Consider the following 26918-nt stretch of genomic DNA (forward strand, 5'->3'; position numbering starts at 1 on the left):
AATTAACAATGCCTTAGAGAAATGTGAGAGACGATGAAGCACAACAACATGCACATAACGGGAGTACCAGAAGGCAAGGAGAGAGAGAAAAGAGAAAAAAATACTCAAAGAAATAATGGCTGAAAATTTTTCAAGTTTGATGAACTACATTAATCTACATGTCCAAGAAGCTGAACTAACTCCAAGTAGGATAAATGTAAATCCACACCCAGATACATTGTGCCCTAAAAATGCTTAAAGACAAAAACAAAGAGAAAATCTTCAAAGAAAACATTAAACAATATTTAATAAGCATTGGTTGAAAAATTATTGTGTCCAAGTATAAAATACAACGCAAACATTTAAATGATAGTTAGATATATTTTGTTAAGGCAGTACAGTATTTCCTTTTGCAAGTAAAAAAAAGGCAGGTTGTAAAATATATATAGTATGCTTTTTTTTGTAGTAACAAATACATTTATATAGGTATATAAAGCACTTAGCACATTAACTGTCAATCACAGAGTAAACATTCCAAAGACAGTAGCAATTCTGGATCGGTTGCTGCAGTTGTATTGTGACCTTTGTAAAAGTGACCAGGCTAGATATTATCTTCAGATTTTGCTAGTCATTGAGAAAAGATATTATTACCCAAATCTACTGCACTTAACTGAAATGTTTTCCTACTTCAGCTTCTGTTGAGTGAAAATAATGACAATGACACCAGTTCTCACTCCCTAGGGAGGCATGCCCTGCCCAACAGCTTAGTTCTAAATCCACATAAGAATTTCTCAGACTTGGGGAACATAAGGAATAGCATGGAGGACATTAGGAGAAGGAAGGGAAAAATGAAGGGGGTTGGGAATCGGAGGGAGAGATGACCCATGAGAGACTATGGACTCTGAGAAACAAACAGGGTTCTAGAGGGGAGGGGGGAGGGGGCATTGGTTAGCCCGGTGGTGGGTATTAAGGAGGGCACGTGCTGCACGGAGCACTGGGTGTTGTACGAAAACAATGGACCGTGGATCACCACATCAAAAACCAATGATGTACTGTATGGTGACTAACATAACATAATAAAATTAAAAAAAAAGAAAGAAAGAATTTCTCAGACCATGGGAGGGGAGAGAAATGGGCTCTCTTGCTCCAGAGCGTCCTTCACCAAGATGGGGCTGTTGGCTACCAGCTACTTACAGGCCCCACGTTAGCTACAAAAACTGCTGCCAAGTTGGCCTGTATTTCTCCCTTTCCTAAATCCCACCCTGCTCCCTTTCCCTGTCCAATTTGGGAACGCTCTCCTGTGAGGATACTTTCTTAGTTCTTGTAGGTCAGGCAGGTACTGGTTCCTCTCTGTTTTCGTCTACCTATAGCTAAGCCTTGTCTGACGTTTTTGCCCAACATCACTAAAGTCTGACTCCAGGGTTGAGTGTCAACTAGACTCTTACAGTGTCCCTTATGTAGCTAACCCTTGGACCAGATCTCAGGTTTTTACAAAATCCTGAGACCTGCACAGTTTACTCTGACACCCCTACTATTCCCACCACCATTCCCTCCACTTAAATCACCTAAAAAATATAGGGCCATAAAATCAAGAACCATCTGGTTGACTTCTCACAACAAGACAGATAACACCAACAATGAAGTATTCTGTTTATTTCTGTTTAATTATAGCACCATTATTCCAATAGTATTGTCCTTTGTTTCTCCTACCAAAATAATAAATTCTAACCATTCATAATTTAACTCAATTTAAAGAGATGGCCTAGGAAACCAACTCATATATTATATTTTTTCTGTGTGGGAAAAAGTGTTCAGCAATTGCTTATATAAATTGGCAGTATTCAAAGTATTGTCCTCAATGAACCTAATTATCCTAACTTTCGGAGTGTTTATAAACTTCTGGAACCTAAACTACTTTTAAGAGAGACTTATCTGTAGTTGACTGCTATAAATAAATGAATCCCAAAAGGTCTAACAGATTGCAGAGAGAGGAAAGGTTACAATGGGCAAACATTAACAGATGAAATATAATTAGTATTATACCAATTCTTCATTAAGCATTATAAATATAATATGTACAACTATTAGTGCTAAAACAAAACACCTGTCAATTATTCACAAGTGTTTCCAATTGTAAGAAAATATTCCACAGTAAACAGATGCTACATACAGAGATTCAGAAAAAAATTCTCAACCCCATTCAATCTAATTTTTCTAAGAGTGTCTCCCAAAGATTACTCATCACACTTACGTATCTGCCACTATAATTAATAGTTCTCTGTTATTCTTTCCACTTTAGGTTCAGCAGTAAAAATTTCATTACCAGATAAGCTCATTTTGATTCAGATACAACCAAGGTAATTACTAAATTCATAATAAGATGGTTATTTGGGGTCAGGATGATGATAAATCCTTAGCTTGTACTTGCTGAATACTTAATAATCTCTGCAAGGAGAGCTGATCTAATGCTTACACAAAATATATTAAAATTCTCCTGTATTTTTATATTTGGGAGGTTTTAGATTTTTTAAGTTTTGTCTGAGTCAGGTATTATTTTTATAAACCTAAAACATTATAGCAATACTATTACTATTATTCTATATCCCTATAATTCTGATATTCCTGATAATTTCTATATTCTTTACGATAGTCCTATAATTCCCATATTAGGAATATTCCTATAAATCTTTATGAAATACTAGGAGTAGTTTTTTAAAAAAATAACTACGATAGACACAACTGAGACAAAAAGACTTTACTTTACTCCTCTGTCTGTGGGTACTGTTGCCCAAGTTTCTGGAGTGACACATCTGATTTGGCAAGCAGATGTAGATAACCGTCCCAAAGAGCCAGCTTTCTTGCTACATGTAATGCCAAAGGCTTAACGATGATCTTCATAAATTAATTTAGTCTTAATTCAAATGACATGATGTAAACATCTTTCTGGCATAGCATGTAATTTTAATCATGAAGAAATTACATATTTGAATCTATTTTTATTTTTTTGAAGATTTTTATTTACTTGAGAGAGAGCATGGGGGTGGGTGAAGGGGCAGAGGGAGAGGGAGAAGCAGACTCCCCACTGAACAGGGAGCCCCACAAGGGGCTGGATCCCAGGACCCCGGGATCATGACCTGAGCTGAAGGCAGACACTTAACCGACTGAGCCACCCAGGTACGCCTGAATCTTTTTTAAATGCCCATAATAATAAAAAAATTAAGTATTAAAAGAGATGTAAATAGGAACTCAAATCCAATCCAAAGCCCAAGACTGATCTCAAACTGAAGAAAGCACTCTAAAAAGAGCAAGAAGACTCTTCCTCAGGGGCAGGAATCCTATTATTTTTTAAATTTTATACCCTAAGGGCTATTACATAGTCACTGGCAAATAGTAGATGCTCAATAAAGCAAAATTTAAAGAAACTCATTCCCCTGAACATACCTTTGTGGTTTTTGTCTATTATTTTGGTTTTGGTTTTGGGGGAGGGTATTAGGGGAAGGTTATGATTAGAGAAAATACGATAGGTAAATTGGAAAAGACCATCAGGGTAGAAACAATGAAAAAAAAACAAAACAAAACACTGAAGACCTAGAAATGAATAATCCCAAGAGTGAATTGAAGGGACAGAATGGATGGTTATCTGCCATAGCCAGACCTAATGTTGACAGTGTTCTCTCCCCCTTGGGAGGCACCAGAACAAGAACATGGGTAATGACCCTTATGAAAATCCAAAGGGATATCCCCTGTCGTGCTTACTTTTCCCTAACCACGGGAAATGTAACTTTCTACTTTACCCTCTTTAGAAGAATGAAGTAGACATAATCTTTCACATTGTTCATCTTTGAAAGCTCAGAACTACTTAAGTTGATTTGCATACAATAATTATTTACTTAATTAACAGGCTCTCAGCTAGATTGTCCTTTCAACCCTTAACAAGCTAAAAATTATATGATTCCTCTTTAAAGGAAAAGAGATTTTCCCTAAATAGGATCGATTGCTAAAAATAGAATACAATTTTCCACATGGCTTCTGCACTGAGATTTAAACTGGTTCCATGACAAGGAATGAGAAATTCCTTTGGTACAAGAGCTCAGATAAATGGAGAAATCTCAGATGCACCTATCATTGAAAACCCAGAAATTTTTTCATCTAAGTTTATTCTTAAAAGCTAGTATCTTCAGTAAAAATCCTTATAAGTGTCAAGAAGAAAAAAATAAAGCCATACATTCCCCACAGAGGTGGAAGCTGATCTTAAATAAAATAAAGCACAGTGTTTAGGATTACAAATTATTTATTTATTTATTTATTTATTTATTTATTTATGATTTTATTTATTTATTTGACAGAGAGAGACACAGCGAGAGAGGGAACACAAGCAGGGGGAGTGGGAAAGGGAGAAGCAGGCTTCCCGCTGAGCAGAGCCCGACGTGGGGCTTGATTCCAGGACCCTGGGATCATGACCTGAGCCGAAGGCAGACGCTTAACAACTGAGCCACCCCGGTGCCCCACAAATACTTTATTTAATAGGCTAGCAGAAACCTATTAACATTTAATGTTTATGATACATTAAGAACTTTTCTTTGTGGTTCAAGAAGAAAAAAATCCAAACCAACCAATTATCTATAAATAAAGAGAATTTTTGAAATCAATATAATGGAAATAATCAAGTTCCAGATCCAAAAAACCCTCCTTTACTCTGGTCAAAGAATGACTCATACTTCAAAAGGATAAAGTGAGTGGATGTAGCAAGTAAATGAGCCTTAAAACGAAACGCATTGTTCTCTCAGTGCAGCAGATGTATACATCATCTGGACTAGCCCACTGCCCACTCACCAGATGTCTGACTTTGTGTTGTAGCCTTGGTGTTTCAAAGCCTCCGGGCTCATGTAATGGGGAGTTCCAGTTAAAGTGGTGGCTAGATCACAGGATCCCATTAGGAGTCGAGAAACTCCAAAATCCCCTTGGAATAATAATTAATTTTTATGAATACTTTAAAGCAATGAAAATCAGCTTGGAAATTAACAACTGGCTAATTTGACAATTTTAATATGCAATGACTCATACCATTTAAAGGGAAAGAAAAGAAAAATGGTATCTTTTAAATTACATAATGCTGGTGAATAGCTTTAAAAACATAGGCCTTATAGGAGAAGGAAGACTGAGCCAGGAAAGTGAATTATGTAAGCTAAAGCTTTTTATTTCTGGAATTACGGAGAACCAGCAACTTGAAACAAAAAGCTATTTCAGGTCTGCCTAACAACAAGCAAAATTATTCTGGAGGGCTGAATTAATGATTTGTGATTTCATCCAAGCGGGGAGAGTTCGTTCTTCATTTACAATGAAGAAAAGATTTCAAATAATAGACCTGAGACTCTTCAAGAACATGACTATAAAAATGTGAATCCATTAACTTCTCTTTACTCATCTAACTAGTCGCATGCTTTTAGACTTTCCCTCTCTAAGAACATCTTACAGAAGAACGAACAATCCAGTAACTGTTATGAGTGGAGGTACAGTTCTGAAGAAGAACTAAAAATTAACAAATCCATGATACCAATATTTTAATTATCTGTGATAACTGCTAATTGCTTGCGATAAAATAAACAGGAAACCTGTACTAATTAACCAAGTCAGTAAAACAACTAACTACTTGCAAAGTGCCTGGCATAGAGTAGGAGCTCAAAAATTATTAGTTCAATCTATGAAGTACATAGCAAATGTCTCACACTTCAATTTATATCAGATACTCAGAAACAAAATAATTGGGTTTTGTTGGCCCCACCCAAGTAAAAACAAAAGTTTGAGAAGTTAAAATAAACCAGTGATTACTCTAACACTTCTAGGTACTATATATTTCCATGTGATATACTGATAACATCTAGAATATATTCTCCAATGTTTCTAGAATACATATTTTTAAAAATCTTACCAATTTTAAGCAGATTGTTTTTCAGAAATATATTCTTTGATTTCAAGTCTCGATGAAGTATCCTCCTACAAAAAGGCAAAAAAGGACATAAAATTTCATGCAAAATATAAAAGTTTTGATTTCTAATATAAATAATATACATGGATATAGCTACAAATCCATAGCATTTTCTAGTTCTCCTGAGGAAACAGGAGTTTTAAAAACAGTTTTAAAGTCAGCAGAACATGTAGTTGGGAAAAGAGTGATGTGGTTTACACTATTTCAATAGGCCAAATTTTATTGTGTTTCTGTAGCATGATCTACATAGTACTGTATCTACTAACCATCCACTCAGTTGATAGACCAGTTATCATAAAGCTTTGTAATCTATTATATACAATCTATTACATATTATGTTATATATAAATATATATGTGAAAAGTATTTATGTAATACATATTTTTATAGAACATCTATAGTTATATGTTCTATAAATGTTATATATATATAACCTATTATATATATTAAATCCAAATATTCAGGTTTTATGTATTTGTAGAAATAATAATGATGATGATATTTAATAATAGATAACATGTATAAGCCAGTAATATAAATTATGTCAGTTAAGACTTTTGTTTCTGGAATTACAGAGAACTAGACAACTTGAAAACATTTACCTAAAAAACATCCAAAAAATGTGGAATAAAGTCTATAAATATCTTCACATATGCACAGCTGAGCTTACAAGAAAATGAAGCAAATCCCTGAGGGTTTATACAAACAGAAAACTGAAAAGCAGAGTGGGCAGTAGGTACTGATTTCTCAGCTGCCCTAGGGGGTTGTGCTGAGCTCAGTAAGCAATGGTATGGCTTTAATGGCCTCATAGAAGCAAGAGCCAAGACCTTGAACCCATGTAATGTGAAGAATTGGAATATATAGATACAAATATGTCAGAATCCCATATGTGGTTTGTACCTTACCTGAAAGAATGACCTAAGAAACATCCACTCACAAGTAAACAAAATGACAAGAAAGTTGATCTGTACAGGTCTGAACTTCTGAGCGGAGAAAAAAATATCTCTCTTCTTATTCCATAATCATATCTCTCTGCTCACTCACATTTGGGATTCAAATATGCAATAGCTGTATGGCTTCAGAAATCCCAAGCCAAGAAATTAACATAAAAATTGGTTCTCAGCTGCTTATACACTCTTGGGGCATCTGGCAGAAGCAAATGCAAACTAAGAGTCAGCAGATAACACACAGTGAAATTACACCCCTGAGATTTTCAGATAATCTAAAAGGATTCAAACTATAAAATAAATATATTTTAAGAGATTAAAATCATAAAGAAAGGAATGGAAAAACATAAGATAGAAAAAGGATACTATCCAAAAAAAGATGATGCTGATTTGAAAACCAACCAAATAGAATTTTTAAGGAAAAATGTGATTGAAATTAAAAATGCAAGAATAAAACCTCAGCTTCCAACTATGATGAAGTAAGCCTATTTCACACTAAATCTCCCACTTTCCACAGCTGTGCAGAGAACACTGAAACATTTGAACAACGTAAAATCTGAGTAAAATTTAAAAAACAAAACAAAACAAAAAAAACAGTAGGTCTTTGAAGATGTCAGAGATCAGCTAAGGCAAACAAAGGCAGTCAGCACTTGAGCAGCCAGACCCTGGAAAGAAAGGGAATGCTCTAGATGAGCCAAACATTCTTCATGGTGTGTTCCTCTCAGGGCAGTTGACATAAGCAGAATGCCCTGGCCTAAAGCTTGCAGAACTTTTCCTGGGCTCACAAGACAAAAATTACAGTTCAGGGCTACAAAGGCAGCCAGGACTTGAGGGGAAATTTTTCCAGTAAAAAAGGGAACAAAAGAGAAGTGAGTCTGACATTCTGTGTGGCTTTTACCCTTGAGGCACTTACTAAATCCTAAGTTGTTCAGGGGAAGACATTAAGGAGAAGGTGACTGCTAAGAGGTTAAAAACTAAGCAGAGTTTTCAGGAGATTCACAAAGATAAAGAAGGGTCTTGGAATCCCTCAAGGACTACTTCTTAGATATAAAGGCAAACGGGAACTAGGCCAGCCTTCACAAAGTCTGAAACCAGCCTTAAACCAACTCAGCCCCCCATTAGTTCAAGGTGATCTGCCCTTACTATAAGTACCACCCAGAAAAACATTAGATCCTCTCCAGAAGAAGATAGTATCACCCAACATCTCTCCACTATTTCATATATATTGTCCACCATTCACTCAAAAACCAGAAAAAGAAAGCAGGGAAAGGAGAAAAAGGTTTGTAACAAAATACAATGGTAGAAACATTCCATACATTGTTAATCACAATGGACTAAAATCATGAATTAAAGCACAAAGAAACAGGACTAAGCTTTTTTTAAAAGCACTTATTATAAAGAACACGCTTTTTTTTTTTTTTTTAAAGATTTTATTTATTTATTTGACAGAGAGAGACACAGCGAGAGAGGGAACACAAGCAGGGGGAGCGGGAGAGAGAGAAGCAGGCTTCCCGCTGAGCAGGGAGCCCGATGCGGGGCTGGATTCCAAGACCCTGGGATCATGACCTGAGCCGAAGGCAGACGCTTAACAACTGAGCCACCCACTCACCCCAAGAACACAATTTTTAAAAAAAATGTAAGGACATAGGTTGAAAGCAAGAGGATTGAAGAGATATTCTAGGCAAAAGAAAGCTGGTAAAAAGCAGTATTAGGTAAATTAAGGATAAAGAGTATCGCTACAGGGGCACCTGGGTGGCGCAGTTGGTTAAGTGACCGACTCTTGATTTCGGCTCAGGTCATGATCTCAGGGTTGTTGAGATCAAGCCAGGCTGGGGCTCCGCACTGGGCATGGAGCCTGCTTAAGATTCTTTCTCTCCCTCTCCCTCTGCCCACGCCCCTGGCCAACACCTCCCCCCACAGGCAGGGGCACTGTCTTTCTTTCTTTCTCTCTCTCTCTCTCTCTCGCTCTCTCCCTCTCAAAAAAAAAAAAAAAGTATCACTACATAATAAAGAAATCCAATAATTTATTGAGAAAAATTTTATTTATTTATTATTTTAGAGAGAGAAAGAGAGCAAGGGGGAGGGGAAGAGGGAGAGAGAGAATCTTAAGCAGGTCCAACCTCAGCACAGAGCCTGATGCGGGGCTCAATCTCATGACCCTGAGATCATGACTAGAGCAAAATCAAGAGTTGGATGCTTAAGCAACTGAGCCATCCAGGTGCCCCTATTGGGAAAATTTTTAAATTCTGTACTTGTCTACAACTTATGACACAAGCTTAGATACATTATGAAAAATTAATAAAAATTTAAGGAGAAATTGACAAATCCACAATCATAGTGGGAACTTTAATATATTTCCCTCAGTATGTATGGTGATTAACATAATAAAAAAATTCAAAAAAAAACCCATATTTCCCTCAGTAATTAATAGATTCAGTAGGCAAAAAAATTAATAAGGATATAGATTTTAGTAAAACAATTATAGATTTGAAAAACACAATTAGCTTGAGCTAATACACATAAATTGAATATTTCATCAAAAAACATAAAAATACATGTTGTTTCAGACACACATGGAATATTTTCAAAAACTGACAATGAACTAATCAATAAAGCAAGCATCAACAGATTACAAAGAATCAGCACCATACAGTTCACACACAGCACACATATAGTTCAATGAAGTTACATTAGAACCCCATCAGGTGCTTAGAACAGTCGCGCAGTGACTGGTGAAGACAAAGTCTCCGAGTTTATGAAGTTTTCTGGTAAGGCAAACAGGCAGAAAACAACTAAATGAATATATATATAATACAATGTCTGCTAACTTAATGCTATTAAAACAATAAAGCAGAGCAAGAAGCTAAAGACTAACCAGAGTAGGGAGATGCCAGTTTATAGTTGAGATCAGGTGGTCAGGAAGGCCTTGGAGAAAGTGACATTGGAACAGAGATGTGAATGAAGCTATGGGATGAGCCATGGTTGTGGTGGTTGTTACTGTTACTGCTCATACTTCTATTGTTATTGCTACCACCAATATAGCAAAAGGGGAGTTGTGTGAGGCTATCAAGCAGAAATGAATGATGAACTATAGGGAGTGGTTTAAACCCCATCATCCTTCCCCCCTCACTCTTGAACACCCCACTCCCTGCTCAAGACTCTCCATGACCCCTACTGTTGACTGAATCAAGACGGCTTCACATCTGGAGTCTTCCATTTCTAGCCTCCTCTTCCACCTATTTATTCATACAAAAAAAAAAATCTAATGAAGGAATAAACATTTAGTTATATATTTGAAGTACCTTTTAAAAGGGGAAAAAACTCAAGAATAACTACAAGCCATGAAAATATGGGCTAAGAAATGGTCACATCTCTGTTGAAGCCAACAAGGCACTTGCTTTATCTTAAATGCAGCACACATGTTTCTTCCTTTATGTCACTGCTCATTTTAAAACTCCTTCCTCTTTCATCTCTGCTTCTCAGAATCCTGTCTGTCCTTCAGGATTGTATTGGATACAAACTTCATGTACCTCCTTGGAGTCCCCTGACTACCCCCTTCCTTCCAAAGGCGCTGGTACTGGAGGCCAATTAGTCACTTGCCTGGGGATGCCAGGCCCTCAGGCTCCTGCCACATCTGGACTAGGATGAAACACCACACTGTGGGACATGGAATCAAGCATTCCAATTGGCAATGTAAGGAACTAGATGACACAGCCTAAAAGTGCAAGGGAGTTAACTCCTTTGGAGTAGACCAGTGGGAGACAAGACGAGAAAGAAGCTAGGCAATCATTTTCTCTTTTTCTCCCTAAGGCATGCTACCCCTGTGTTTATAAGCCATACAAATATCCCTGCCAGGCAACCTGCTATTGTCTTTCTCCAGCTCTTTGTGAATTGATGGCCAGTACAGTAACACACACTTCTCTGCTTCACATCCTCACCTCATTTCAATTTGTCCTCATTCTCACCACCCTGGGTCTATACCACCCAGGACAGCATCCCAATCCTTGCCCTGGGTTGTTTCCTAGAGGCCCAAGCTTAGAAAAGTATCCCCCTGTATAACTTTCTTTCTTTCTTTTTTTTTTTTTAGGTTTTATTTATTTATTTGACAGAGAGAGACACAGCGAGAGAGGGAACACAAGCAGGGCGAGTGGGAGAGGGAGAAGCAGGCTTCCCACCAAGCAGGGAGCCCGGTGAGGGGCTCTGTCCCAGGACCCTGGGATCATGACCCAAGCCAAAGGCAGACACTTAACAACTAAGCCACCCAGGCGCCGCCCCCCTGTATCACTTTCTTAACCACTATTCCTACTACTATCAGCAAGTTAGACAAGTTAGTCTCCCACTTCTGTTCTTCTTTTCACACCATATTCTACAATTGACCGATCACTCTTGCTAAATCCTAAGCTCTACAAGGTCTGTATCTTACCTGACTATATTATCCCCTGTACCCTATAAATATTTAATTAAACTGGTAGGTTAAACTTGATTGAATCCTTGGGTGTACAGGTGCCTCAACTTTTCAAACTATTTTTGATTGACATTTTTCCAAAATGGACTATATAATTCCCTGACATCACAAAGGATAGTTTTTAACAATTCATGATTATAATATGCATCAATTACTATGGTGTATCTAATGGTCAGGCCTATACAGGAGACCCCAATTTGAGAGCAGTATTCCTGAGACTTAGGCTGGGAATGGGCATGTGGCTTTACAAAATTAAATCTTGCCCTAACTTAAAAACCTTCCATGGGTCTTCACTGCTTCCAGAATAGAATGTAAAATCCTATAAGTGGCCTGTAAGAAACTAGAAGATCTGGCCATATTAATGCCTCCAAAAGCCTTAGCAAAAACTCAGGCCAGGTCTGTATCACCTTTTACTCTTCCACACTGTTCTCTACTCATGGTAGAGGCTCGATAAATGTATGTTAACTTTAGAAACACTATACCGGGAACAAAAGTGAGTACCATCTTGTGGGGCTCATTTATTAATCCTAAAAAACAATGAGTGCCAACTACATGCTATGTGCTATATAACATAATGTGAAAAATATAAAGATTCATAAGACAAGGCCATGTATCCCATAATGCCCAATCAGGTTGGAGAGATAAAGGAAAAGTACACAAATAACTATAAAAGATGGGAGAGGGGAACCCAGTTCTCATCAATTTATTAAAAATTATTTATGGGTTAGCCTGGTGATGGGTATTAAAGAGGGCATGTTCTGCATGGAGCACTGGGTGTTATACGCAAACAGTGAATCGTGGAACACCACATCAAAAACTAATGATGTAATGTATGGTGATTAACAGAACGTAATAATTTAAAAATTATTTATAATTAAAATAGTTACCAATATAGACATTCACATTCAGAAGGAAACCTCTCTCCCAACAAATGATTGCTCTTATGTACATGCCCACGAAATTGTACTGTTATCAGTTAACACTAGAAATATCAGGTATAAAAATAATTGGTTTTTTACCATTACAATTAGTGATAATGTAGGTGTAGCAATGTTACCTCGGTACAGTGGTCAGACCTCTGTCATCCAGAGCAAAGCTGTAAATCATGACTGAGGAGCAGGGCCAAAGAAAAGCCACTCAGAAAGTCCATCTACTTTACTTCATGGAGACAAATAGCCACACACTCAAACAGGGAATGCAATTAGAATTGTACATAAAAAGAATTGAGAATGATGCCAGGAGTTTCCTCTAATTCAAATAATCTTTATTCTCCTAAAGGCTTTGGAGAATTACAGAGGAATAAGCAATGCTTTCAAGAATGGAGAGGAAAGGGAAAAATAAAAGTGGACAACACAGGTCTGGGCCACTTCTCAGGGCAAATAACCCCCAGTGCTATCACCTAAAGCGCTATGCTGCTATACTTATGTCTACTCTGGAGATGGGAAAATCAAGGCCTAGAGAGGCTAAAGAATTGCCCACGTATGAATTTGCCCAATAACTTGCCTATGAGTACAGACAGGTCTATATGACTCCACAAAGTATCATAGTTCTGTTTTACTCATGGTAAATGTTCAATAAATGTATGCTGATTTTAAAAGCACTATCCTTGGCACAAAGATGAATACCATCTAGTGGGGCTCATTCATTAATTTTAAAAAAATAGAAACTTCCCCCCCCCCCAAAAATAGAAACTTTCCTTTTAATAAATATTCTCTCCTGCCTTCTTATATTCCCACAACATCTAGAGCTGGGCTCTGTGTAAGTATGATGTTGACTACTTAAAGATTAAAGGCAAAACAATTATATTTAACAAATAGAGGGTTAAATAAAATTTGGCCTCTTCTGTGCCCACTCTTGGGGTTCCCTTGGTATCGCAGGAACTATTAAGCACCCACACAATGATCATTCTCTTGTTCTTCTCCCTTGATATCGGAACCCCATGAGCCCTGGGGAGGCTGGGCCCTCCTCAGTCTTGGTAGGTAAGGGCAATGAGGAGGGAAGGGAGTGAATGTGGAGGATATTATGGGAAATAAATTGAGGTAATCTCTTTTCCCTTTGGGGTGATTGGCTTAGGTATATGGTATGACCAAATTCTAGCCAATGTTGAAGTATAATTTTCAAAAAGGTAAAATTATGAATATTATGAAAATATAAAATGAACACATGTCAAGGATTTTGTTCCACTCATTAATCAATGAGGAAACTAGTAATATGTTAAAACAGAGTCAGAGTCTTTGACAAGCTAAATTATTTACAAGAGGATAGCTGGGTTAGGTACAAAACTGATTAGTGGCCAACAGGGCCGTAAACCAGATTCCCAGAGTTGTCTGTTCCAGTGAACAAAAAATATTTGCATCTCTTCTAGACAAAAATATTCAAGTTAACCTCTACTTCTACAGAGTTACAAAATAGCCCAGATGATAGGAAACTAAGTCCAGCCTTGTGCTCAAAGAATACTCAGTAATCTCTTCTGCCCTTTCTAAATTTTGGAAATTTTTTCTAACAATGAAATGTAAGTCTGCTGGAAGCTTGTAGGAAATAGTTCCATACTTTTATAAAAGATGAAAAAAGAGGGTGACATATGGCCCTTTTATCTTCTTTGGCTTTTGGTTACTGTTGTATGGGGGTGGGTGATACGTGGTGGTGCTTCAGCCCTCGGGGCAACTACAAGGGGACAAGCCCAATTACAAAAGCCAACCATGCTGAAAATGGTAGTAAAGAGATAGAAAGAACTTGAAGTATTGCTGAGCCACCAGTGTCAACCACCCTCTTTGGACACTTCTTGTTAGGTGAGTTAATGAATTTTCTTTATGATTTAAGCTGCTTCTGTTACTTGCACTTAAAAGCATCTTAAGTTGATTCACTTGGTCCCTGCAGCTCTTAATATGAGATCTGAGGAGAGGGTACTGGTTCTCTTCCAGCTACGAGTACCAGGGAGTCCGAGAATCTAAGGGTTTAGAATTTGGAAGAGTGAGCTTGGTAGGTGACCAGGAGACTGGGTACTATAAACTTGGAATAAGTAATACATTCAAGAGAAACTTACCCAGTGACACCTAGACAAGGAGAAGATGAGTTTTAGATAATAATGCATTGATAGCCCTCAGATATATAAATATGTAAGTATGTAAATCAGCACTAAGTATTTTAAGAAAAAGGCAAACAATGCGTTAGAAAACAGTTATGAGAAGTAATTGGCTGGCACCACTCCAATGAAATAATAAATTCTATATAATAGACAAGATATCACACTATTTGGCAAATTTGGTTAAAGTATAATTTACTGGCTTTCTGGTTACAGTAAGCAAAAATAGTTCCAGCAAGAAAGTCTTGTCATATATTTAGTTACTATCCTTTCCTTTGAAGCATATAAAAATCAAATCCAAGAAATAACAAGTTGACTAGTAATACAGGCAACTTATATAAAAACCCTTCTTCTAAAAAGCTCAAAGTAGCCCCCTTCATCTATTACATCATATGTCCCATACCATGTACATGGTACATTTCTAAGTTTCCTGATGCCCAAGAGAGATAAGTGACCGGCTAAGATTAGATGACAGTTGTGCTCAAATACATGGCAGAACTCCTGCCTTTGTCTCCTCCATCAGGCCATTTTCTACATCCTTCAGTCCCCAGGACCACAGGAGAGTGAAGAGAAGTCTGTGAAGGTAGATGGAACAGGTGTTCCTCAGGCTCTCAACCCAAAGTAGGACTGTGGAAAAGACACGCACAATTTAACCTTTCATCTTCCCTTAAGCACTTATCTCCATAGTTTCTAAACCTCAGCTCCCTCTCCACATGTCTGTCCAACATCTGGCAGGGTCTCAGGGTGGACTGCAAACTCTTCTTGCCAAAGGTACTGGCACAAAGAGTACTCCCTGTTGCTGGTCTCTGCCATGTGGCATCCATCCTAGCCCCTGAAGCACCTCCCTGGTAGGCCCTCAAGACCATGACCACCCCTCTGTGTTTTAAGAGAGGGGCAGAGTCAGGCCCCCTTCAAACGTAGCTATTGCCAACACAGCAGGAGCTGCCTACACCTGGCACTGGGGGTGGGAGGGGGGTCTCCCTGAAAAAAAGTGACCTCAGGACATCCTTAAAAAGTAGGAACTGGAAGAAAATAGGATATTACCAGTAACACCACAAAGACCACAGCTTCTTTCTGCTTTTCCATCTTCAAACCTGGGGTAGCACACCACCATCCCCCATCATATTTACTGACCTGGATTTCCAGTAGTGAATTCCTGATGCCACCTCTCAGGGAATATTGGGCCATTCTAGCACAAAATCTCACCAAGCTGTCAGGGAAACTGTGTGGGCTGCCAGGTGATGAGGCAGTCATCTTAGGGAAAGTGTTCCAGCCCTGGTCTCTCCTCCACTGTAAAAGCACCAAAATCAGCAAGGCCTCAAGACCACCAGTAAATGGGCTCTCTGCAGAGAGGCTGCTCTGACCTTTATCCTAAAAAATCTAGGCTAATTGGACTCCTCCCCCTTCAACAGGAATGCGTTTGGGTTTTTTGTTTGTTGTTTGCTTAGTGGTTTCCAAATTAACATTGGGGCAAAAAAAAAAGATGAGCAAGCATTGCCTCTGCCCCCAAGGAATTCCCTTATGCCCAATTCTGCTGTGGTGTCCAGAGATGATGATATTTCAAACATTAGCCAATTAATTGGACCAAAGAGAAGAAAGGCTACAGGATTGCACTTTGAGAGACTGGGTGGTTCTAGCTTTGTCCAAGGTTCCAAAGGCCCTCAACTACTGGACCAGCCTATGGAACCTTGAAGGAGTTGGTAAAGAGCTTCAGAACACAAACACCTTTATAAAAGTTACATCCCTCTGTGCCAGAGGTTCAGGCCCACCGGGAGGAATGAGTTTTAGTACTACATTCTCAAGATAGCTTATAGTGAACTGTGAATATATTCAGCTTGTGGCATCACTATTTTTGTGTTCATGTGTTTATGCCATATGCTATAGATTTAGCATATTATAAATGTATAAATAAACCAAATTAAAATAAGTACAGGACAGCTCCAAAGGAGGAAACAAAATCTTTATTTCTTCTGTAACCTCATTTTTCTTAGCTTTTCCAGGATCTTCTTGATCTCCTCTGCTGGTGCACTACATTAGTCAGGGTTCGCCAGAGAAACAGAGCCAATAGGCTATAATACAGATATAGATTTAGATAGAGATAGATATGGTGATTTATGATGAGGAATTGGCTCATACAATTATGGAGGCTGAGAAATTCCACAATCTCCAAGTGGGAGACCCAGGGAAGCTGGTGGCATAACTCAGTGTGAGTCTATAGACCTGGGAACCAGGGGAAATCCACAGTCTAAGTCTCAGTCTGAGGACAAGAGAAGATGAGATAAGTCCCAGCTCAAGGCAGGAAAATGGGGGCAAATTCCTCCTCTCTGCCTTTTGTTCAAGTCAGGCCCCCAAGGGATTAGATGGTGACCAACCACATTGGAGAGGGCAATCTACATTACCGAGTTCACGGATTCAAATACTGATCTCATCAGAAACACCCTCACAGACATACCCAGAAGCAATGTTTAATCTGGACACCGCATGGACCACTCAAGTTGACACATAAAATTAACAATCACCTGCACTAAAATAATTTGCAAGGCATTTGCAACAGAGGAGCAAAACCTAACTTCTTCTTTTTTTTTAAGATTTTATTTATTTGACAGAGACAGAGAGAGATGGAACACAAGCAGGGGGAGTGGGAGAGGGAGAAGCAGGCTTCCTGCTGAGCAGGGAGTGCGATATCGGCTCAGTCCCAGGACCCTGGGATCATGACCCAAGCCGAAGGTAGATGCTTAATGACTGAGCCATCCAGGGTGCCCCAAAACCTAACTTCTTCACGTGTTGTTTCCAAGGTAATCTTCATAACTCATAACCTATGTAATTTTCAAAATACATTTTAATATATACTATAGACCATATTGGCTATGGTTTGAAAGATTTGATTTGAAAGCTGAATGAAGCATTGTGGTAGTCTGTACTCCTGTTCCCAAACAGTCACACCTCTTGTGACTTACAGTGAATGTTCCCTTCAGGAGAAATAGGCTCCTCCACTCTTCTGACACTGGGCTTGGTCATGTGACTTACTCTGGTCAAAACATGTGAGCAGATGGGGTGATTGTCATGTCTGAGCAGGACCGTCAAGAGCCACGGAGTGTTTCTGCTAACTCTCTTGCTTTTCCTTCTGCCATGAGAAAAGCACGTCCCACGTGGGAGCTGCTCCTTCAGTTTTGATACTGAAATGGCAGGACAGGTAGAGCTGACTCACAGCTGATCTGCAGCTGCCAAATGCAACATGAGCAAGAAATTGTTGTTGTAAGCCACTGAGATTGGGGTTTTTTGTTCATACAACATGACTTCCTTCAGCAGGAAGAGTTTTAGTGTCTTATTCTCAAGGTAGCTTTTAGTAAACCGAACATTCTTAGCTTTATACATCATTATTTGTAAGTGTCTATGCTATATGCTAATAGAATCATTCTTTTGGATTTAAAATGCTTTAAGAACAGATAATTAAGATAACTTCTTTATTTTTTTAATTAATTATTTTTTAAAAATTTCAATTCCAGTATAGTTAAATACAGTATTATATTCATTTCAGGTATACAATATAGTGATTCAACAATTCCATATATTACTCAGTGCTCATCAAAATAAGTGTACTCTTAATTCCCATCACCCATTTCACCCATGCCCCACCCACTGGTAACCATCTGGTAACCAACCCAGTTTGCTCTGGTAACCATCAGTTTGCTCTCTATAGTTAAGAATCTATTTCATGGTTTGTCTCTTTCTCTCTCTCTCTCTTTTTTTTACCTTTGCTCATTTGTTTAGTTTCTTAAATTCCACATATGAGTGAAATCATATGGTATTTATCTTTTTCTCACTGGCTTATTTCATTAGCATTATACTCTCTAGATCCATCCATGCGGTTGCAAATGGCAAGATTTCAATTTTTTTATGGGTGAATAATATTCCAGTGTGTACACACACACACACACACACACACATACCACTTCTTTATCCATTCATCTATCAATGGACACTTAGGTTGCTTCCATAATTTGGCTACTGTAAATAATGCTGCAGGAAACATAGGGATGCATGTATCCCTTTGAATTAGCATTTTTGTATTCTTTGGGTAAATACCCAGTAGTGCGATTACTGGATCATAGGGTAGCCCTATTTTTAATTTTTTGAGCAACCTCCACACTATCTTCCAAAGTGGCTGCACCAGTTTGCATTCCCACCAACAGTTCATGAGAGTTCCTTTTTCTCCACATCCTCATCAACACTTATTGTTTCTTATGTTTTTGATTTTAGCTATTCTGATATTCTGTTATATAAAAGTGGTGAAGTGGGGGTGCCTGGGTGGCTCAGTCGGTTAAGTGTCCAACTCTTGGTTTCAGCTCACGTCATGATCTCAGGCTCGTGAGATCAAGCATGGCGTATCAGGCTCCATGCTCAGCCTGGAGTCTGCTTGAGATTCTCTCCCTCTGTCCCTGCCCCTGCTCATGTTCATGCTCTCTCTCTCTCAAATAAATAAATAAAATCTCAAAAAAAAAAAAGTGGTGAGAGTGGACCTCCTTGTTTTGTTCCTGGTCTTAGGGGAAAAGCTCTCAGTTTTTCACCATTGAATATGATGTTAGCTGTGAGTTTTTCATATAAAGCCTTTATTATGTTGAGGTATGCTCCCTCTAAATCTACCTTATTAAGGGTTTTTATCATGAATCCATGTTGTGCTTTGTCAAATGCTTTTTCTGCATCTATTGAAATGATCATATGGTTTTTATCCTTTCTCTTATTGATGTGATGTATCACACTGATTTGCAAATACTGAAACACCTTTGCAACCTAGGGATAAATCCCACTTGATCGTGGTGAATGATTTTTTTAATGTATTGTTGGATTCAGTCTGTTAATATTTTGTTGAAGATTTTTACATCTATGCTCATCAGAGATATTGGCCTGTAGTTCTCTTTTCTTTTTGTTGTGTCTTTATTTTGTTTTGGTATCAGGGTAATGCTGGCCTAATAGGATGAATTTGGAAATTTTCCTTCCTCTTCTATTTTTTGGAAAAGTTTGAGAAGAATACGTATTAACTCTTCTTTAAAGGTTTAGGACACCTAGGTGGCTCAGTCAGTTAAGCATCTGCCTTCAGCTCAGGTCATGATCCCAGGGTCCTGGGATCAAGTCCCACATCGGGCTCCTCACTCAGCAGGGAGCCTGCTTCTCCCTCTGCCTGCCGCTCCCCCTGCTTGTGTGCTCTCTCTCTCTCTTTCTGACAAATAAATAAATGAAATCTTAAAAAAAATAAATATTTGGTAAAATTCACCTATGAAGCTATCTGGTCCTGGACTTTTGTTTGTTGGGAGTTTTTTTGATTACTGATTCAATTTCTTTGTAGGTAATCGGTCTGTTCAAATTTTCTATCTCTTCCTGCTTCCTTTTTTGGTAGGTTATAGGTTTCTAGGAATTCAACCATTTCTCCTATGTTGTCCAGGAGACAGATTATTTTCTAGAGGAGACATATTTAAAAGTATACAAATTAAATATTGAAAACTAACAGAAGTGAAAAGTAGATGACATATTTATGATTAGGAATAACATATAGCTTTTTCCATTTAAAAACTACTCTGGAGATCACTTGTGGTGAGCAGAGTATAATGCACAAACTTGTCGAATCACTATGTTGTACACCTGAAACTAATATAACATTGTGTGTCAGGTACACTCAAAAAACCTCACAAAAAATAGTCTAGAGATTTGATCAAGATAGTGATAACTGCCTCCCCTTTCCACCTGAAATTCCCAGAAATGTGAGCAATTTTTCAGGAGGAAATTCATAATAGTGCTAGAAAATAGTTATATATGGGCAAGAATTTTCATAAAAGCTCTGAAAGAATGCAAAAAGAAGATCCCCAAACCTAAAACATACAGAAGAATGTTGCCTCCAGATCCCTCTTCCCACAGAAGCAACCAGCTCAATAATAGGCCCTGTATGGTTTTTCTCACTTCCCCATCTCACTCACTCTCCCCACTCACTGGTTTCTGTTTCATGAAATCACCCCCTAGATAAACTAATTCTTATACTCCAGTTTTTGTTTCAAGGTTCTGATATCAGAGGAACTCCAACAGACAAGTTTCGGTGTTTTCCCAATATCCAGGGCCTCACTTATAACTAACTCCCACCCTTCCTTTCTTCCTTCCTTCCTTCCTTCCTCCCTTCCTTCCTTCCTCTTTCCCTCTCTCCCACCCTTCCTTTCTTCTGTCTCTCTCTCTCGCCCTCCCTCCTTCTCTCCTTCCCTCCCTCTCTCCCTGCTATCTTCCCTCCCCCCCTCCCTCTTTCCCTGTCTCACTCTCTCTCCATATTTCACCCAGGATATTCACCATTAAACTCAGCACCACTGCTTCAAATCTATCTTTCCAACTTCTCACTCACCCTTGGGTGATGAAACTTGGGTTCATCCTTGACCTTCTCCTATCACATTTCACATATCTATGTAATTTTAACTCCAGTCATTTGAACTTATCAAGTTAACTGTCATCTTTCCATGTCCTGCCCACTGCTGTCATATTGTTTCAGGTCCTACAACCTCACGCATGGATATTCTAAAAGGTTTCAGACTGATATCCTGAGTTCCCCTCTCTCCCCTCTATAATTTATTACCCAGTCTTCCTGAAGCTCTGATCATAGTTCTACTCAAAAGGTTTCTGTGGTATTATTGTCTGTACTACAAAATAAAGCTCTCTACAACTTCAAGTCAACCTACCTTTCCTCACAACTTCATTCATGTACCCCAAGAGCCATTCCAACTGAACTATACTCATCATTCACTCTAAAAGTGCCAGGACTTCCCAGTTCTGTGCCTTTGCTAACTCTGTTCCCTAATCCTGGAAAGCTCAGACTCATCTTTCACCTTATTCAAAACCTACTTTGGGTCAAATATCATTTCTTCCAAGATCTTCATTGATTCTCCCAAATAGCATCATTATCCCTTTTCTGATCTCCTATAGCACTTAAAGTGTACTTTTCTTGGCATTCTTATCAGTTGTTTTAAATTAAAGTATAATTTACATTAAAATATATAAATCTTAAACTTGATTAATTTATCACCCTTGTAATCATCCATTCGGGTCAAGATATAGAACACTTCCAGTATCCAGGAAGATTCTTTGTGCCCCCTTCCAGTCAAAATTCCCTTCAAAGGTTAATCTCTATTCTGAGATTGGGTTAGTTAATCTCAGATTAGTTTTGCCTGTTTTTGAACTTGATGTAAATGGAGTCACATAGTATGCACTCTTTTGCATCTGGCTTCTTTCACCCATCATGTCTCTGAGATTCATCCAGTCATGCATATCAATTGTATGTTCTTCTTTTATTGCATAGTATTCCATTGTAAGACTATACCACAATTTATTTAACCATTCTATTCTAAATGGACATTTCTCAGCATTTTAGCTATTACAAATAAGGCTTCTATGGACATTTTGTACTTGTCTCTTGTTGGACACAGGTACTCATTTTTCATCTCAGGAAGAGAATTACTGGGTCATAGGGTATTTGAATGTTTATGTTTGGAAGTACGATCAAACATTTTTCTAAAGTGATTATACCAGCAACATAAGTTCCAGTAGCTCCACATCCTTATCAGCACTGTTATTGTCAGAGGTTTTTTTTTGTTTTTATTTTTGTTTTGTTTGCTCTTCTGGTGGCTATGCTTTCATTTCTACATTAAATTACAACCACAAACAACAATATTTACAGAGCACTTAACAGACTGCAAACTTTTTAAATGTATAACATGTCAGTGCATATTCCCTATAGTTCTGTAAGTAAGCAGGGAGAATCCCATTATTATTCCTATTTTATAGATGAGAAAACAAAGGTTCAGAGAGGCTAAGCAGCTTGCCCAGGGCTATAAAGTATGTAGCAGAGACTCTGCAGCTGGCATATCCATCAGGCTATAGGGCTTATAGTTATTTGGGTACATGTTTTATTTCTGCTAGTTTACTAACAGCTCTTTAAGGTTAGGCCTTATTTTTAATTTATCTCTATTTAATAAATGAATAAATGAACTTAAGTATAAAATTAAAATTTCTCTGTCTATACAGAAAACCTTTGCAATAATTGGTTTATAATAACATAATAAATAAGCACCATCGCTTACTACCTGAATCACAAAGGAGGGTATTTCAAGAACACAGATACACAAATATCCAAACAGTTAGCCCCATTTAATGACTTTCTTAAAATGTTGAAGGATTAAAAAAAATATTTTAATCTTCTCTCTGAAGGATTATTTTAAACTCATTTACTTCAACTATTAAGCACACCAAATGTATTGCAAATATTTGGGTTCCTAAATCAACTAGATTTCAGTTTTTTATTTTGTACATAGAACACAAAAAATTGTCACCTTTATATGTGAAGGTGACATGTACATATGTGACATATAGATATACATATTTCCTTATGTATTAGCTAACAAACATGCCATGGAATAGTAAAGAAAAGAAAAGAAATACCAATATAACTGTATACACATATGTCCTACATTCAGCAGCTTTGGGTAGTTTATTAAAAGATTATTTGATATTCTTTTATCACTGTTTCTTAGGATAGTTTGACCTCATTCAAAAGATTGCTATGAGTTGTCAATAAATCAGTGCCTATCTGTATCATCCAGCATGTGTTTAGAAGATACATGGCAAAGCTCAGTATTATCTGGTTACTTTTTATGCATTCAGAAAAAACAGGCAACACATTTGAGCTATCTGACATCCATGGATGGCCAGACCTTGATGTACTCTCTACATTTCAACCTTTTTTCAAGAACAATGTTGCACACACTCCTAAGTTGAAAGATGTACTATGGATATCTCATAGTATCTACTTTTGTCTCTGTATGCTCATCTTTTCAAACATGGTCATACCATCTTATGGGTCTCTAAAACATCCAAAAATTATTACTTTTGACCTCAGGAAAATACAATTAAAAGTTTTTAAAATACACTTTTAAAGCAGAGATTATAATTACAAATTACAGACAACTGAACTCATAAAATATATTTTGACCTTCTGTATCAGATATTTCATGTCAAAACTGACTTTTGGTTTGAGTATTTATCTCTCTGAGGCCTAAGAATATCTTCTGCCTCTATCACTTAGCTCATGGGATGTCACACTGATGCATTCTAAGGTGACCACGAAATTCATTTAAAGCATGCTAGATATTAATAGCTCAAGCTTGTTGAAAAATATGATAAATTCATAGCATGCTTAAAGGTATCTGAGAATTGCTTACAATCACAGGATATGATCAGATATATGAAAATGTGTTTAATACAAGTCTCTGTCTTATATTCAGGGCCAACTTTATTTCTAGAACAACAAAAAATGGCTATTCAAGTAAATCTATATTGAATCATTCAACAGTTTCCTCATGGAAAAGCATGCTGTAGTTGTTTAACTATAGTCATTTACTTTGGGACTTGCTTCCTTTCAATTCCACCCCCAAAAATTCATTTTTCAAGTTCAGACATGACTGTCAAAATCATGTCCATCAGTAACAAATGAACATACCTTTCATGCATGTAGTCAACTCCTAGCAACAGCTGGATAAACCATTCTATTATTTGACTTTCCGGAAAGGTTTTGCCAGCTTCTTTATATTCCTGAATTTCACAATCCAGATCCCCGCCCTGAAACACAGCAGCATAATTTTTCATATTTTTCTTTCAGTTAAGATTTTTAAATGAAGCTCTCTCTACAACGGTTAATATACAGCAGTGACTGTTGATCACAAGAAAGTGAGAAAATACTGCCACTCTGGAACTCAGAGTCTCTCCTTGACCAACCTCTAGCCAGGCTCCTCTGAGTCCTCTTCTCAACTAGGCCTTGACCTTGGCTTATAAAGACTTGAACCAGGGTGCCTGGGTGGCTCAGTTGGTTAAGCAACTGCCTTCGGCTCAGGTCATGATCCTGGAGTCCCTGGATCGAGTCCTGCATCGGGCTCCCTGTTCGGCAGGGAGTCTGCTTCTCCCTCTGACCATAACCCCTCTCATGTGCTTTCTCTCACTCTCTCTCTCAAATAAATAAATAAAATCTTAAAAAAAAAAAAAAAAGACTTGAACCAATACTAACACACTTCTAATAGCTCAAGGCCACATCCCTAGGGTGACACTAGTCTCCCTTAAAGTGTCTGCCTGAGAAAACTTATGGCTGCCAAAAGAATTTACTGTTTGTTCCAGCCCACACCTGTCTCCTGGTATCTGTGGAAGGGTAGGGGCCTAATTTTAATTAATGCCAGTTAGCAAGCCCAGATATACATGAACCAACCCCTTTCCTACTTTTTGTAATTTTCCCCTTCCCTGACTCTGCTCAGGCCACCACCATTTTCCCCCTTCTTCCAGTCTCCCTTTTTATGGTCCAGTCATATATGCACTTATCAGAATATGTGCACAATCGGAGAGCTCAGCTCTTTCCCTGACTGCCAGTTACCAAATAAACTCTGTTTTCACCATCTTAAGTAATGCCCACTGTGTTTACCTTTGACATCACTCAAGGACAAAAACTCTTCTAAAGGGTTTTATTTTTATTACATTACTTAAACATTACCTAAAATTTATTTTTGTTACATTACATTACATCACATATTTACATGTACCCAAATAAAACTAAGAATGACTTTCCTTATACTTAGAATTTAATATAACTGTAGAAGCCTAACATATATACAAAGTAAAAATATAAAGCCAATAAGACTCAAATGAATAATATTAACTTAATATAAAGTGACTACGTTTTGGTGAAACTATATCAGTTCTTACATTGTAAATATGGCACTGGCTGCTGGAGTTCGATTCTTTTTCAGTTTGGCATGTCCACACTAACGTGTCTTAAGTCATCTTGGGATGACTTAACTCTCCTTTTGTCTATTTAACTACAGTAAAATTCCCAGGAATACAGCAACAGTTGATTTATGTGGGGTCCAAACACATCATTTAAACATTTAGTCAGTCTGTCCTCCCACTCACTGGTGATAGAAAGAATAATACTTGGTGCCAAAAATGAATCATGATCACAATGACAAACATCTAGAATTGCCTGGCAGAGTCTGATAAGACCCTTTCTGATTATGCTTATATTAATGTATTTCAACTACCATAGAAATGAATATGCAAAATGTTAAATTCTCTTAGAGAAGCCCTATACCTGATCCCCTTTACCTTAAAACACTGGACAACTAAACACAATTCCAGAAGTGCATCTCTGAAGAAAAAATGAGTGAAATGCAAGTATTTTGGTCTTTAGGGTATGCCAACAACACAGCCCCATGAGAGAAGAGAGGTACCAAGCCATATCCCTAAGGAACATAAGAGCCAAATGTTAAGCTACTTATAGGCTTCCTGACAGAGTTTTCACTGTTAAATGCAAAGGAGAAGCATTTATAGGCAATGAAACAATCAAAGGGAAATTACTTCTAACCAAACATTAGGTCAACGAACTGCTCATTTGAAATGCATTTTTTATTTCCTTTCAGTGCAATATGCAAATATTTGCCTTGCATATTCTCACCTTCCATAAGGGCACGACAAGTCAAAAATGGCATATCAAACCTTCAACTTGCACCCTAGCTCACATTCAATTTCCTGCTGGATTTTCTGGGCCAAGGAGATCAAAGCTTGTTGGAATTAAAAAATACAGTGAATCAAATATTTGACTCCTTGTCAAAAAGACTATCACTTTCTTCTCATTCTCTAAACCTACCTTTATATCCCTCCCCTCTTTTTAATCCTAGAGTTTATCAAAGTTCTGTTGGATCATTCAAGCTATACTGTCATAATGTTTCTATAAATTGCACAAAACATTTTTTGACAATATCCTGTGAAGTAGACACAAAAGCCCTTCAGATAAAAGGTGAGCTGTAAGTGTATATATTTTTCCAATCCAGGTTTCCTCTTCTGTTCAAGAGGACCTTTCTCTCTCACACAAACACAAATGCACGCACACAAATTTTAAAACAAAAAACAAGATATCCTTTCAATACCCCATTTAGATTCTCTGAATATAATAAAATAACCCCACTGTCAGAAAGATAACTATATACTATAATATTACATATTATATATGTTGCTGTGTCCTTCCTGAATAGCTTCAGACGAGGAGTGATGGAAAGAAGGAAAAAGGGAAGGATGGGAGGAAGGAGGGAAGGAAGAGGGAGAGAGGAAAAGAAGAAGACATGAAAGGAAAAAAGAAAAAATTGCCTTATAGAAATATCAATGAAGCTGCTTGCTTCAACCCAATGTTTCTTACTTTAGAAAGATCATACATAAGTACAGTTGTCCCTATGAAAACAGCCTTTGCATATGTAACTGTCTACCCCAATTGTAATAACACAAAAATTTGGACAAATTCATGTATTAAAATAGCATTTTTTTCTAGAATTTATCCCCAATAAATTATAGAAATATGAATTTTACACATTTGTATTAGCTTTGGTATTGTTTTCTTCATGA

At 37.7% G+C, this 26918-nt stretch overlaps 1 protein-coding gene across 1 annotated transcript in view; it reads right to left on the minus strand.

Moving 5' to 3' along the window:
* Nucleotides 1–26918, minus strand: part of NEK11 (NIMA related kinase 11) — a 230692-nt gene that overhangs the window by 146705 nt on the left and 57069 nt on the right. The window contains exons 3-5 of the mRNA XM_044915659.1: nt 23983–24101; nt 5909–5973; nt 4813–4939 (exon numbers count right to left, since the gene is read on the minus strand). Of these exons, the coding sequence (XP_044771594.1) occupies nt 4813–4939; nt 5909–5973; nt 23983–24101 (311 nt within the window). The remainder of the gene's footprint in view (nt 1–4812; nt 4940–5908; nt 5974–23982; nt 24102–26918) is intronic.

Source organism: Neomonachus schauinslandi, chromosome 1 (assembly GCF_002201575.2).
Source record: "Neomonachus schauinslandi chromosome 1, ASM220157v2, whole genome shotgun sequence".
Lineage (NCBI taxonomy): Eukaryota > Metazoa > Chordata > Mammalia > Carnivora > Phocidae > Neomonachus > Neomonachus schauinslandi.